Raw genomic sequence first — 14,929 nt, 5'->3', positions numbered from 1 at the left:
TCTTTTTCATTTTTTTTCTTTTTTTTTTTTGAAGAAATTGAAATTGCCACTTGAACTTGATCGTTGATAGTGACTAGTGAGGGGGTCTGTGACTGTGAGAGTGACACTTGGGCCCTAAATTAGACATAATCAAGTTTTTTTTTTTTTTTGCTAGAAGACATAATCAAGTTATACAACTTGTTGCTACTTATTTGCAATTTAGTGCACTGCAATTATTATGGCATTAGATTTAATTTATCCACTTCGTCCCACACTCCCATGTGCCCTCCTCACTGTGTTTTGTTTTTTCTTTTGACTTTGATTCAACTTTCTATGTGCGCTTGACCAAATTTGTAAAAGTTTATCTCCTTCTTTTTCTTTTTTTTTTTCTTTTTTTTTTTCAGTTCCTCAAAAAAAAAAATCTCTTTTTCAATGAATAAGATTTATAAATATAAGCCCTACTCGTTCCAATAAATTAAAAAAAAAAAAAATAATAATAATATATGAGCCCTACCATATATAACATGAAGTGACCGATGAAAGTTGTCATTTGTCAGAAAGAATAATTAAAAAGGACAAAAGGATCATGGTACAATAATGGGACTTTAATTTTTTTCCAGATTCCTTTTTATTGTCCATGAAGACATTCAGGCATAGTTAGCAAAACGTGATTCTATTGCGAATCGATTTTTTATGAGTAGTGTATCGTAAGATACATATACTTAATAAAAATTATAAAAAAATTATAAATATATATATATATATATAAAAAATGTATATTTATTATAAATTTTGGATGTATTTAATTAATGACTAATTTATTCATCATTTATATAATAATATTTATCAAGCTAACTAAATAAATTAAACTAGCATATGTTCATAACATACATATTCAAATTATTTAAATTCAAAAATGACAATATATTACAAATGACCCAAAAATAATAATTTATTTTCATCATATTCATCAAATTGCTTAATCAACCTCATCTAAATCAATGCTATCATCATGTTTATAATTTTGCAAATTTATTTCTTCATTAAAATTTTCTTCATTGTCATTCATCATTAACATTTAGTATCTCTTCTTATTTTTTTTTTTTAATAATTTTTTATAAATTTTTTTTTGGCATTCTAGTTTCCTGGACTTATAACAATAACAATAAAAATTAAAAATATTAAAGTGAAAAGTAAGTGTATACTGTATAGTCCAATTGTAGGAGAGGGGGAAAAAAACTTATGAATATGTTATTTTAGTAGGTTACATTAAGTAAACTAATAATAAATTTTTGTTAAAAACAAGTCTAACATCTTGTTAGATTCAAATAAAAGTACAAATTTTAACAAAAAATCTCATTTTAAAGTATTTGTCTATATATCGTACGATACAATTATACAATACACACGTTGTATCATACGATTCATGAATACTTATGATACATCGATACTGTAGGGTCACGTTTTTCAGGCCAAGTCCAAAATGAATGTGACTTTAGACCTGTGAGCCCGGTACAATGAATTTGTAGAGAGTGGGCCAAAGAGCTAGGTTTTAGCGTATAAACAACGGTCATCATGGTACTCTTTACGATCAGGTGGAGGCGGACTGGATTCATCAGAGAGGATCGGTCCTTGCCACAGTCTGGGGAGCCTTTTCTTTTCGGTGCCTCTGGTGTGTTGAGGGGTCTCCGCCCTACCCTTTCTGTCTCACTTTACTCCCTTTTTATAGTAGTTTCCTTCCTCCTGAATGGGGCCCCTAGGGTAGGTACTTCTCTCATCAGCCCTTCCTTCTAGTTGTTGGGAGTGGTTGTAAAGATAGAAAGGTATGGCCGTGTCAGGCACAAGGTACCAAATATGATAATGGCAGCCTTTCCTTTCAACACTTTCATTGTCCTTTTCTGCTTTAGTACTTTTCCCGCTCCGTGAGATGATAGGAAGTGTCACTACCGATGGCAAGTTACCTCCTCCATCCTTGGCTACATTGTGCCGAGGAGGACTCTCCCCGCGGTCGAGGAGAGATTTTTCCCTTGGGCTGGGCCTTTGGCCCAATATAGTCATCGACATGGGCCTACTGGTCTTTTACCCCACACAGATACGATATGGAATTTTTTACACATAATACAATACATATACTGACAACTATGCATTCAAGTATTACGCAGGTCAACTAATAAATTTTTTGATGATTGATAATAAAAAAAAAAAATATATATATATATATATTATATGAGGTGAAATATGTCCACATCCACAGTATTGTTAAGGTGTGATAAAATAATCTCTTACTTACCAAATTCAATAACCATTTCACTTTATAAGTTTATTGTTACACCTTACAACAACCTCATTTTGACAATGTGAAGTCTAAATTTTTACATATTTCCACATTCATTCACTGTTTAAAATGCATACAAAATGGCTAAGAGTTTTGTAACTTAATTTATTGACATTTTTAGGTGTTTTTAACAGAGACATTCAAGATTCCAATCTCTCTCTTCCTCTCCTAGGTCCCAACTATCTACTTAAAAATAAACAACAAACACACACATAAAAATGAAAATTAATAAATTAATTTTTGTGATAAATAAAAGAGTAACTTTAAGAGAGACAAATAGAAGGTTTTAAACTAACAAGTAATAACCTTCGCATCATAAAATGCAGCCTTAAATCAATTGTAACATGAATATAAGCTTTCTTATTTTCAAGATTAATCACAAGGTCACTATCTTACAGAGAAATTTTCAAATTGATAGATAATATGGAAGGTAGTAGTGATTTATCAACCCTTTAGCGAGGATACATTTATTCACTTGTTATGTTTATGACACATGATCTCCAATCAATTGTAATTAGCGGCAGAGCTAAATTTAGATATAGGGAAGATAAAATTTATAACTAACACTCACACACACATATATATATATATATATATATATATATATATATACGTCTCCATATATCTGCAAACACCCGTAGATACACATATTGTACACAATCACAACACGCACATCTTATATAATTTGTAAAATGTACAAAGCACTCATGTGAATACTTAAGACTAATATGGACAATAAAATGTCCCTCATGTGAATACTAACTGGGATTTTAATGTTGGAAGATCCATAAAAGTATATGATATCCATTATATTGTGTTTATTTGCAAGGTTCTTATACCCAAACTGGACTAGGAGGTCGGATCGTGAAAACCGGAAACTGGATTGAAATCCGGTTTTTAAAGCATAAAGAACCGGGCATATGTGGCAATTCTGTGAACCCCTAAAATCGGGGTTGGACTGCACGGTTCATGCAAAACCGATGGCAAGGAATAAAAAAAATTATCCATCTCTTACAAGGAATAAAAAAAATTTATAATTAAAATCCCTCAAAGATATTCAACTTTACTTCAAAAATTAATCATAAATTTTAATGTTTTCATGGTTATTATTTTATTTTATTAAATTTCTTATTTAATTATGAAATATATGCTTGAAAATCATTAAATTTCTCTCACATATATAGATATATTAGTCAATTTTGCTAGTTTTATAAATTTAATATCTATATTTAAGCTTTAATTAATTATTAAATTAATTATGACGTTATCACGGTTCGACCCCAATTCGACCTCGGTTCGACCTCAAAAACCTTAAACCTCTCATTTTTACGGTTCAATGAACGGTCCGGATCTGAAAACCTTGTTTATTTGTTAGTTAGTTTTTTAATATATGAATAAGTCATGTTATCCTTTCACAGCCAAAATTCCATTTATATTCCTCATGTAATGATTTTTAGTAATTAGATACCATGTGTTGATTTATTTTTTAAAACTCATAAAATAATAAAATTTTAATAATTTTATACTATATGTTAACCATTTTTGCATCTAAATTTTTTTCAAGTTTAACTTTAAAATAATATCAAATTATGGAGTTTATTATATAATTATTCAATTTTATGAAAATAATAATAATAAATTATTACATAAAGAATCAGGGCTCTTAACACTGTTGAAAATTTTATATTTCTTTTTATTTTTCATCTTCAATTAAAACTTTTTTTTTTTGTCCTATCCATATTTTTCTTTTCTCTCATTAATGAAATCTAACAGGTATGGAGAGGAGGTGGAGGATATTTCTGATAGGCCTGGGTTGCCCTCTTTTGACCCTCCTGGGCGCCACAAAATTTTATGTCAATGTTTTTTTTTTTTTTTTTTGGTAAAAGAAATGTTATGTTCAGAACATTTTTATAGCATTTTTACAACAAATTCTAAGTAATAGGCCTGATGACAAAGAGTACAGTTATCAGAAAACGTACGTCATAGGTTGAAACTCTATCAAAAAAAAATTATAAGAGATAGGTTGTTATTTGCTGTAACTAGTGAGTAACAAAGTAATTTTAGTGGTAGATTTAAATTAAAAATTTGTAACAATTTAGTACTTAAGATTTGTTATGAAAATGTTATTGACAGTTGCATTTTTTTTTTTTTTAAATTTTAAGAAAGAACTTTATGTCAATGTTCTTTCTCCAAAAAAAAAAAAAAAAAACTTTATGTCAATGTTGATTTAAGACATGTAACAACTCTTTGATGAGCATAATTTCTATGTCATTATCATCTTCGGTGAATGTTGGCTTATTTATTATTAATCATTAATCTCTTCCATGAAAGATTTATTAATTTGGATGCATACTTAATCGAGAAGGTGTTAGGTCATGCGAGTAACTCTCTACAAGCAAATGGAAAAGGTTGGAATTCAGCTAAAATAAATAAAAATGGAAAGGTTGGAAAATGATAGTACCTAACGATAGTCTTGTGCCAACTATGGAATGCAATTATTTGAAAGCTTCAAGGAAACACAAACCCCACAAGTGGCATGTCGTGCAGGGAAATTAGAGAATGAATTAGATCTCTAGCCATCTCTACGACTACTGACTTCACTTTGGGCTACTCTTTGGTTGGATTGGACAGAGACTTCTATAAAGATCTTTCCACTCATGCACCATACTCAAAGTCGAAGTCACGGCATGGTAGGCGCTGCCCGTATTGGTAGCATTGGTTCTTGGAACATAGGCCATTCTCGTTGTGCTGACTACTCAGAGAGACTCTTTAGGAGTCAAATTATCCACTTCGGCTTGCCTCTTTGGAAGCTCTATTTTGATATCTTGTTCTTAATGACCGGATCTCGTACTTCCTTCCCAACCCACCTACCCTCTTTACCAGGTAAATTTCCCTCAAATTCAATGAGACAAGTCCCTTCTTCGCTATTCCCAAGTGTTTTTCCATTTATATTTGATAATTTTACATTGTATACAAATCGGATAGGCTCATCCAATTTGGTTTAAGACATCTATAATTTTTATTTATCAAGAAAAGAAAAGAAAAAAGACATCTATAATTTTTAGAATTACTTTATTCTGTACAGTAATATCTAAAATCTTATCAATTTATTATAAAATGAGTTGAGTAGGTTGTCATTATCCCATTTTGACTTCTTAAAAATTTTCAAAATTATTTCCTATAAATTGAAACATCTAAAAACACTTTTTTTTTAAAAATCAAATTAGTACTCAAGGTATTTAAAATTGAGAGTAATAAAATACATTTGCTGCAAATCATGGCCAAACGGCAAATCCTATAAACCAAACACTTTGACTAAATTGGGTTAAAAAAAAAACCAACTTTGACCGAATCTCATCTACTTTGATCAGGCTTAATTGAGGTCCAAACACATCCATTTCTTGATGAAGCATTGAAATGTCAAATTCTATCAATAGATATAACCAAGTTTGACCTAAATTTGTCTGGACTTTGGCTAGAAATCGTATTGTTTGATTAAAAAAAATTGTTTTTATCTTAAATAATACCAAAAAACCTTCAAATTGGTAATTTATGATTTGCAATCATATTTGAAACAAGTGAGATGTCGCAAAATCAATGGAAAATTGCTCAAACTTTTCGCAAAAATTTTCTAAGGAAGTTTGATTCTAAAATTGATTGCGGTCAATCAAGATCAAATATCATTAGATTGGCACAAACCAGGAATCATTGGAAAGATCAATGAAAAAAACTTCAATTTGGCAAGTTTTGAGCACGGAACTCTAAGCAAGCTGCTCAAACTCATGAAAATACAAGAACAAGAAACTTTGATCAAAGCTAGTTTGGGTTGCCACACTTGGCACCATCAAAAAATTAATATTGTAGGATTTCCAACGGTACATCATTTGAGCCAAATTGATATTAGCAAAAGTTTGTCAACTAAAAGAGTGCAAAAGTGGAAAGATTCATAGGAATTCTAAATCTTTTTGCAAAAGATGATCTTGGTACTATGTTTGTTCACAAAGTTGCTCCAAACCACACACACACAGGCGATCCGAAAAGCCAGCACCTTATTAAAATAGAAAAATAAAAGAAATTATCTACAACTTGATGAGGTCATCTCCTCCCAAGGAACATATATATATATATATATATATATACACACATATTATTTTAATGCAAGTCCAGATTGTTGGGGGGAGTGTAAAACATTTTCTATCATTTCAATGTAATTTTTAGTTGACTAACATTTTCAATCACAACAGATATCATAAGACACTAAACATTTTTCTAAAAACATATTTTACGTCAAAATAAACAAAACCTTGTTTATCAAAAAAAAAAAAAAAAAAAAAAAAAAAACAAAACAAAACCTTAAACATCGCAATTTAATAGAGTATGTTTTGCATCGAAAGGGTCCTAGATTCCAGTGTACTTGCTTAAAGAATGGTAAACTAGGCAACAATTTTCCTAGATATAGCTTTGTACATGGAAGATGTCTAATGTTTTTTTTCTTTTTCTTTTTGGGATAGAGTAGGGAACTTTTCTAAAGAATAGCCCTTTGAACTCACCTCTAGCCAGTACAAATTACAAGCAACTGACCCATGTCTCTAATTCAGTACTTAAGACTAGAACAGTAAATTCCCTTATCATGCAATTTACGAAACAGATATTTGTAGAACTTTTTCGAAGCAGATACTTTTTGCCATTAACAATGTGTGTAAAACTTTTGGCGCCGTTGACACTCTATTCTTCATTTCCTTGGTCAACCCCATTAGGTTGGTTATCCTCATCAACTCCATCTCCATCCCCATAATGAACCCATGGTAACAATGACTCGAACAAGACAGCTAATGCATTCCGATTTGCAACATCACGGGGAGCATGGCCATTGCCGGGTGGATTGGCATCTTGGATCTCATTCTGTATACCTTCCCTCATTCTTGGGTCAACCATGAAATTTTGCAGGTTTTCAGGTGGAATAGTTGGCATTGAATCAGAGAAATCTGACACCAATAAATGGGCATACCTAGCAACAAGAAAAACATGTAAACCATATTCCCAAATACAACAAACCTAACTAATGTAAGAGAATAAGAACCAGGTCTATCTTAGACTCTAGGCCTAGTGCAAGATCATTTGTTTGATACAAGCCTATGAATTTATTCAGTATTCTGTAATGGATAAATTAGCACACAACTATGCCTACCAAAAATATTACATAGCAAAGAGTAGACTTGTAGTTAAAAAAAATGCAATGCAAATAAATTTAGATACTTACTCATTTTTTTCAGAGGAGAACACTTCTTTTCTCACACAAGCCCAATCCTTGGCATCACTGCTATTAGTTTCCTGTGTTTCAATAACCTGTTTTGCAGCATCCCTGAGCAATTTTTGCAGATCTGGGAGCCTCCAAATGATGTAATTCCTCTCTACATATATATTAATCAAGTGATCCAAGGATGGGATTCCTGCTTCATCTGATCGAAATAAAGCATGCTTTAGTATCTCTGTCCACACCCTATCCTTCAAAGGTACCTTTGCTACAAGTTTCTTCAAGACAGAGGGGTAAAGCATCAAAGCCTGCTTCATAAGATCATTCGAAGTAGCCTTTGTATTATCCATATGAGAATCTTTTGAGGATTCCTCTTTCTCAAGATAAAACCGGCAAACAGCAAGCGAATATGAGAAATTTGGAAACAACCATAGAGAGTTGTCACTTTTATAGCCCTCAGAGAACTGTTCTAGCCATGCATACTCCTCTGCCCTCAAAGATAAGTAGTCAATGCAGAACATGGCACCCATTGGATCATCCGAATCCAGTGACAGCAACAGTTTACAAACTTCCAGAGCAGACCGATGACAGCCACGTCTATCCATATTTCTCATGTGAGTGAAAAGTGCTGAGAATAGTGGTTTGTTGGTTTCATGGCTGAATTTTAATTGGCAATTACCCTGCAAAGGAGTGAACATTGGATCCCACGCGCATTCCAAGGCATATAAACTCTTTGCTATAGCATCTGCTGACATTTGATGTTCACCCACAAACTTGAAATATTCCGCCATCGTTATCAGTGAATCTAAGTGATAAGGATGGTGTAACAAAATACTTGCAATACCATTGAGATCATGAATAGCCTTGTCAGTTTCAAATTTTCTCTGAGCTTGACCGTAGGACAAGGAATGTACATATCTACATCATGAGAACAAAAGGCAAAATTAGGGTGCATGGAGAAATTAAAACAAATTGCTATGGGGTCAAATGTTACTACACATTGTGATATTGATCGTGTACATCTGCTCATTACTCTAAATCAGGAATGCATTGCAGGAAAAAATATGAAGAAGAAGAGGAGAATTTCGAATTAAAATTAAAATTTAAAGAATAAAACAAAGGAATACGAACATGAAGTAGAAAATGAGACTATTAGTCACAACTCACTCAAATGAACCCTAACTTTTAATAATTTGATAATTGGGGGAGGGGGGACAACTGAACCCTAACTTTGAGCATCCATCATGTTAAATTACAAGCACTAGGAAAAGTCAAAAATTACTTTTAGGTGTCCATCAAAAGCTGAGAGTAAGTTTAATCTACGTATGAAGATGATGGTACTACACTACTACTTGTATTTTTCCAATTGGTTACAAAAGATCAGCAAAGCAGGAGTATCAGCATATCAATAACTGAAAAAAGAAATCACAACTAAGCAACTAAGGATGATGTTTACAACTCACCCAAAATAAACTAAAAAGATGATGTTCAAAGCAGCGCCCCCCCCCCCCCCCCCCCCCCCCCACAACACACACACACACATCAAAAAAAGAAGAAGATGATGATGATGTTTACCTAAAGTAGTGGTATCCATCCCGTGTTTCCAGGAATTCCATGGACACAGAGCCATCCCAGCGAGGCCAGTGGTCGGAAGGAGTGACAAGAATAGTCTTTCTATGAGGAAGGATCCCACGACGCCCACCTCGTATCTGTCTAGAACTGCCAGCTTGATGACTTTTCTCAAATGACTTCACCACCTTAGAACCAAATATTCTTCGTAGCTCATTCTCGGCATTCAAATATTTGGAATCCACTTGTAGTATGCATTGTTTAACCAGCTTGCCCCCATCTTTTGCATTTGCAGCTTTGGCTTTTGCAGGGCCACCTTGGTGACCAGAAGAGTTAGCCTCCAAAGATAAAGTTTCTAGAATCGCATCCAAGGGTTTTTCTACTTTATCAGCACTCGACAGAGAACCCTCCTTGCCTCTCTTCTTTTTCTTTTTCTTGGACTTTTGATTGGATGTCAAAACCACATCAACCTTATTTTCCAATGCGGATGGTTCTTCTTTAGTGCTATTTACCTCCAAGGGTTCATCAATAACCTCCGAATCATCCCCCTGCAACCAAAATGATCATTAAAAATTCAAAGCAAATGAAACCCAGATGCTACATAATTGCCCTTTCTTTATCCACCAATTTTTTTTGAAAGGGAAGAATCACTCTGGAAAAGTGGTATCTATGAACTAAAGCCAGCAGATGCACAAGCAGTGCTGGAATATTTGGATTTTATGCTGCCAATAAGCTTGAGCTCAAATGTCACTTTGCCCTATCATGATAATAGAATAGAAGATTCAAGAATTGAACCCTGGCTAGGTGCGTGTGCAACTTACCAATCAAGAAAAGAACATTTGTAGTATTAAAGATACTAAATTGGTATTGAAGTTTTTGCATAAACATGTACATAGGTAAGGAAATACGAATTCCAAATCCAATTTAAGCTTAATAAAAAAAAAAAAAAAAAAGAGAACAAAATTACAATGTATTCTACTCCGTGCCTCGTACAATTAGCGTACACATAAGATTTCCAGGTTAACTGTGAGTGTCTTTTGAGATAGCAAAACGGTGGCGTTATAGAATAGTCCGAGGATATTGAGGGTTAAAGGGGGCTGTGAATTTATTTGCATGAAACGAAGCTGTAATTTATTAAAGTTACAAAAATTGAATCTTAAAAAGCTCAAAATAACAAAAAGAGGGGGGGGGGGCAACCTGGTACCTGATCAGGGCCATCTTGGTCGTCATCGTTGAGAAGGTCAAAGGGATTGATTGAGGGACGAGTACCAGAATCGTCAGATTGATTGCCACTCAGATGGTTTTCTTCTTCTTCTTCATCATCATCATCAATTTCTTGTTGTTCTTGTTGTTGCTGCTGTTGTTCTTGTTGTTTCAAAACCTTTCTCAGATATCGAGCCGACATCGTTTTCGTTTTCCTAATTGATTTGAATTATTAGCTTTTTTTGTTTTTGTTTTAATAAATAAAGAAGAGAAGAGAAGTGATACCTGAAAATGAAGAAATAGAGGGAATGGCGGTGCGTGCCAGATAGATAGTCGCTCAGCCCTCAGCAACTTCAAGAAGAAAGAAAGCGTTGCGAACAGCTAATACAGATACTTGCTACAGCCTACAAGGCTTCTCCTCTTCCTTGACCTTCAACCGCTGCGTTTCATGCCTACGTCTTAACTTATTGGCCTCACGACTTGTAGCACTGGCGAAACTTGAGGCAAAAGCTTTGTTTCTTTGGCACTGATTTTCAACAAAACGACTTGCAGTGCATATGTCTTATTCATTATCTTAAGGCTACTCTCTTTTTTTTTTTTTTTGTGGGTAAAGTGTGAAAACCTTGAATTTGGGGGGTTTTGGATTTTATCTCATAAAATTATATTTTATTTGCATTAGCAGGCATTTTGTTTATATTTTTCATTAGACGTCGCATAAGTTTACCACGTGTGTTTAGTTCATCTAATAAAATAATGCCACGTGGAATAATAAAAATAATATGGCATCATGTTATTTGAAAAAATAAACATATGTGACATTATTTCATCATTTACTTTTAAAAATTAAAAGAGTCAATTTTATGGTTCAAAAATCAGTAGATAAAAGGAAAATGACGTGGATTAGTTGGGAAAAGCTGTGCACTCCTAAGGCTTGTGGGGAATGGGTTTTAAACAATTAAAGCAGTTTAATTTAGCAATGTTGGCTAAACAGGGATGAAGACTTCAAATCAGGAAAGACTCTTTGATGTATTGAGTTTTCTAACTGTGATTTTGCTCATGCAAGTTTGGGGAGTAACCCCTCTTTCGCTTAGAGGAGCATTATGGTGAGACGAGGTATCAGATGGTAAGTGGGCAATGGGCGCAACATCTAGATTTGGAGAGATAAGTGGCTCCCTACACCCTCAACGCATAAAGTTATCTCTCCTCCTTCTTGTCTTCCTTTAGAGGCTCAGGTTGAAGAATTAATAGACCAAGATGATGGAGTATGGAAAAATGATTTAGTCCAACAGATATTCCTTCCCCATGAAGTTGATGCTATATGTGGAATCGTCCTAAGCACTAACTTACCAGATGATAAGCAGATTTGGGCTCCAACAGCAAATGGTATCTTCAGTGTTTGAAGTGCTTACAAGATTGCTGTTGAAATGGGTTCAGGGGATGCAGTAGGGGCTATGTCAGATGATAGCAATCTCAGGAAGTTTTGGAAATATCTTTGGCGATTAAATGTCCCCCATAAAGTCTGCCATTTTACTTGGTGAGCTTGCAAAGATATTCTGCCTACCAAGGAGAATTTAGTGAAGAGAAAGGTGCTGATGGATGCTTGCTGTGAGGAGTGTCAGGCGGTGAATGTCCTAGAGCCCATGACATTTGGTTACTGTCAAATCTATTTCACGACAGAAATAGACTGTTTTTTAATTCCTTTATGGACTTGATGTGGTATGTAGTTATGGTGGCTCAGTGGGAACATTGCCGGGTTGAGAAGTTAATAATGGTGGGATGGGCAATATGGACAAATAGAAATGAAAGCAGACATGGGGGTGTGAAGAAAAACAATCGGGCTTTACTTCAATGGTCGTTGGACTATTTATGGGAATATCAAGCATGTTCTGACATCCCTGTTACGCCAAAGACAAGTGGTGCTTCGAGCTGGATTCCCCCAACATCTAATCGTTACAAAATTAATGTGGATGGGGCTGTATTCGCATCGCAGAAAATGGCTAGTGTGGGGGTATTAATTAGGGATGCAGAAGGCAGATTGATTGGGTCTTGCTGTAAGAAGATTATGGCCCCTCTTGGTGCCATTAAGGCCGAAGCAAAGGCTATTGAGGTGGGGCTTCAACTTGCTAAAGACTTGTCCATCCAGGACTTCACTCTTAAAGGTGATTCACAGATATTGATAAATGCTCTGAAGGATACATCACCTCCTCCTGCATCTGTTGTTGCTCTGGTGTATAGCTCTGTGGCTACTTCCTATGGCTTTCATCATGTGAACTTTTCTCACATTTGTAGATAAGGTAATAATCTAGCTCATTTGCTAGCAAAAACATGTTCTAGACATTGCTAATTTCTTTGTATGGGTTGAGGAGAATCCTTATTTCATTGAATAAGCTCTTAATCACGAAATATTCGTAGCTTTTCATTCTTGATAAGTCTTCCCATAAAAAAATAAAATAAAAAATCAGTAGATAACAAATTCAAAGTATATGGTATAAGGTTACTGTCATTTTTTTTTTTTTTTTTTTGGATGGGAAGGTTACTGTCATTTAAAATGAATAATTTGTTTTTATTTAGTGGAATTGAATTTTACATGATATGTCACCATGAACATATTTACATATTTAATCTAAACTATAAAATGTATTAATTCAATTTTGAAATAAATGGAGAGAATCTAAATTCGAGTTGGTGAGATTACCCTTAAAACCCCACCATTCGGCCCAATACAAATTGGGCTCATAATTTCTTAAGCTCTGGCTGGGCTGAACTTGAAAAAAAAGGCCCCTATTTAAATTCAGGCCCTGCAAGCCCCTATCTGAGTTTGGACTAACAGTTTCACAGCCGCAATGTCCAAGCCTGACCCCTATGTTGCAACCATATTTGGATTTTTTTTTTGGGGAGATCAGGTCCATTCACTAGAATCACTACTAGTATCAAATCTTTTTTGGGACCAATAGTATCAATTTCATCCTCAAGAGTCAAGCCCATGCATGCTAAAAGCAAAAGGGCGTTTAATCCGCCGACCTATGCATGCAACGAAATTAAAATACAAAAATAAAAAATTTACCAACTTTTGTGGACCATGGTTTGTGCCGTTTAAGTTCATGAAGTGCTGTGAGTAGCGATCATGTTCCCTCCAAAGTCCACTCCAAGCGTGGCACCGTAAAGTGAAATAGTAGTAATAGCTACCTAGTTTTTCTTTCGGCTAATTATTGTCACACGTGCATTTTTTAGCTGAAATTGTGTTTTCAAAATACAATTTTACAATTATAACAAAAATCTCGTTTTTAAACTAAAAATACGATTTTTATAGTCTCCCAGTATACGGTGAATATCTATCACTACTTTTTGTGTTCTTTCAAACTGTGAGAGAAATTGAAAGAAGAGAGAAATTTGGATGGAGGGAGTGGGGGCCCAAGGGCGAAGGAGCAAGGTTAAGTTTATAGAATATAATGTGGGTGCCATGTGAAATGATTCGAGCATATATCATGATTAGGCACACCACTGGAGGTTGCAAACATCATTATAAACACCACAAGCATGGTGGTAGCGACCTCATAATTATATTTTATGTGCGGGATTTGTTAGATTTGGGGTGTGCATTAGAGAAGCACCTTATCATTGCTGTTTGTTTAATTGTCATTTGTCAATTGTCAATGTCATAATCTAGTCTAGATTGTACGAGGCTCCTAGTTCAATTGCTAACCATTGCCTTCAACCTGGAATTGACAGGTGCCTTTTTGTTTCTCGCATGCTATTAGTAATTGTAGTGGCACTTATGAAGCATGCATGTTGAAATTTTGCAGGGAGAGGCAGATACATCTCCACGTTTCAAAGTTTTATCTTTAAATGTATATGATAGGAATTTTCTTTTATTCAATAAGCTCAATCCAAAGCTATCTTAATGAGAGTACTTTAAGTACATTTTTTAAAAGATGAAAGAGAGGGAAAAAAAATGAGAATCTATCCAAAAGAAGTACAGTAGTAATTCCTAAGATTCAAAATTTATATTTAGTGATATAAGATAATAGCAAGCATAAAACCCAAAGGAGACGACAATAACTGTACAATGTTTATTTTTATTTTGTTCATGTTTCTTTGTTTATAAAAAAGTTTAAGTTTGAGCTTTAATTTTTCTTGAGATAAACGATAGAGAGCTTTAATTTTTTAGCTTGTTTAATAAATGAGCCTAGCTCCAAAAAAAAAAAAAAAAAAATTGTTCATGAAAAGTAGAAAAAGCTTGTGAACACTACAAATTGATACAAAATAAGCTGAACCTAAACTCTTTTATGACTTTGATAATAAACTTGATATGAGCTTGACAATTAAACTCATATTTTATTATGACTCTATTAATTGGGAGTTAAGGTCACTTGTCCGATCCAAATAGGCTTGGAAATAAGTTTGATATGGGCTTGATAATGTACAAGTGTTGGATCTTAAGCTTAAAGACTTGATATTCATCTTGAGTTTGAGTTCATTAATCAAGCCTAGCTTAAGTTTTAAACATTTTGACAAGCTCAAGCTTAAACATCATTTATAAGTTTGGTTTGAGCTCAAGTAAAATTTAAACATTTTTTCATTGTCAAGCT

At 34.0% G+C, this 14,929-nt stretch overlaps 2 protein-coding genes across 2 annotated transcripts; one reads left to right on the top strand and one right to left on the bottom strand.

Annotated features, from left to right (window-relative positions):
• Positions 1-6,657: 6,657 nt before the first annotated feature.
• On the bottom strand, positions 6,658-10,796 carry LOC126696890 (uncharacterized). The gene is made up of 5 exons (XM_050393629.1): positions 10,626-10,796; positions 10,342-10,555; positions 9,144-9,685; positions 7,575-8,486; positions 6,658-7,322 (listed from the first exon to the last, which is right to left on the bottom strand). The coding sequence occupies exons 2-5, from the start codon at positions 10,540-10,542 to the stop codon at positions 7,040-7,042; spliced, it is 1,938 nt and encodes a 645-aa protein (XP_050249586.1). The 5' UTR covers positions 10,543-10,555; positions 10,626-10,796; the 3' UTR covers positions 6,658-7,039.
• A 1,270-nt stretch (positions 10,797-12,066) lies between these two features.
• On the top strand, positions 12,067-12,633 carry LOC126696445 (uncharacterized). The gene has a single exon (XM_050393189.1). It carries the CDS (start codon positions 12,067-12,069, stop codon positions 12,631-12,633), a length of 567 nt encoding a protein of 188 aa, XP_050249146.1.
• Positions 12,634-14,929: the final 2,296 nt, after the last annotated feature.

Source organism: Quercus robur, chromosome 8, assembly GCF_932294415.1.
Source record: "Quercus robur chromosome 8, dhQueRobu3.1, whole genome shotgun sequence".
NCBI lineage: Eukaryota > Viridiplantae > Streptophyta > Magnoliopsida > Fagales > Fagaceae > Quercus > Quercus robur.
Note: the sequence above shows the minus strand (reverse complement) of the source record. Positions and strands in the feature narration are given on the sequence as shown.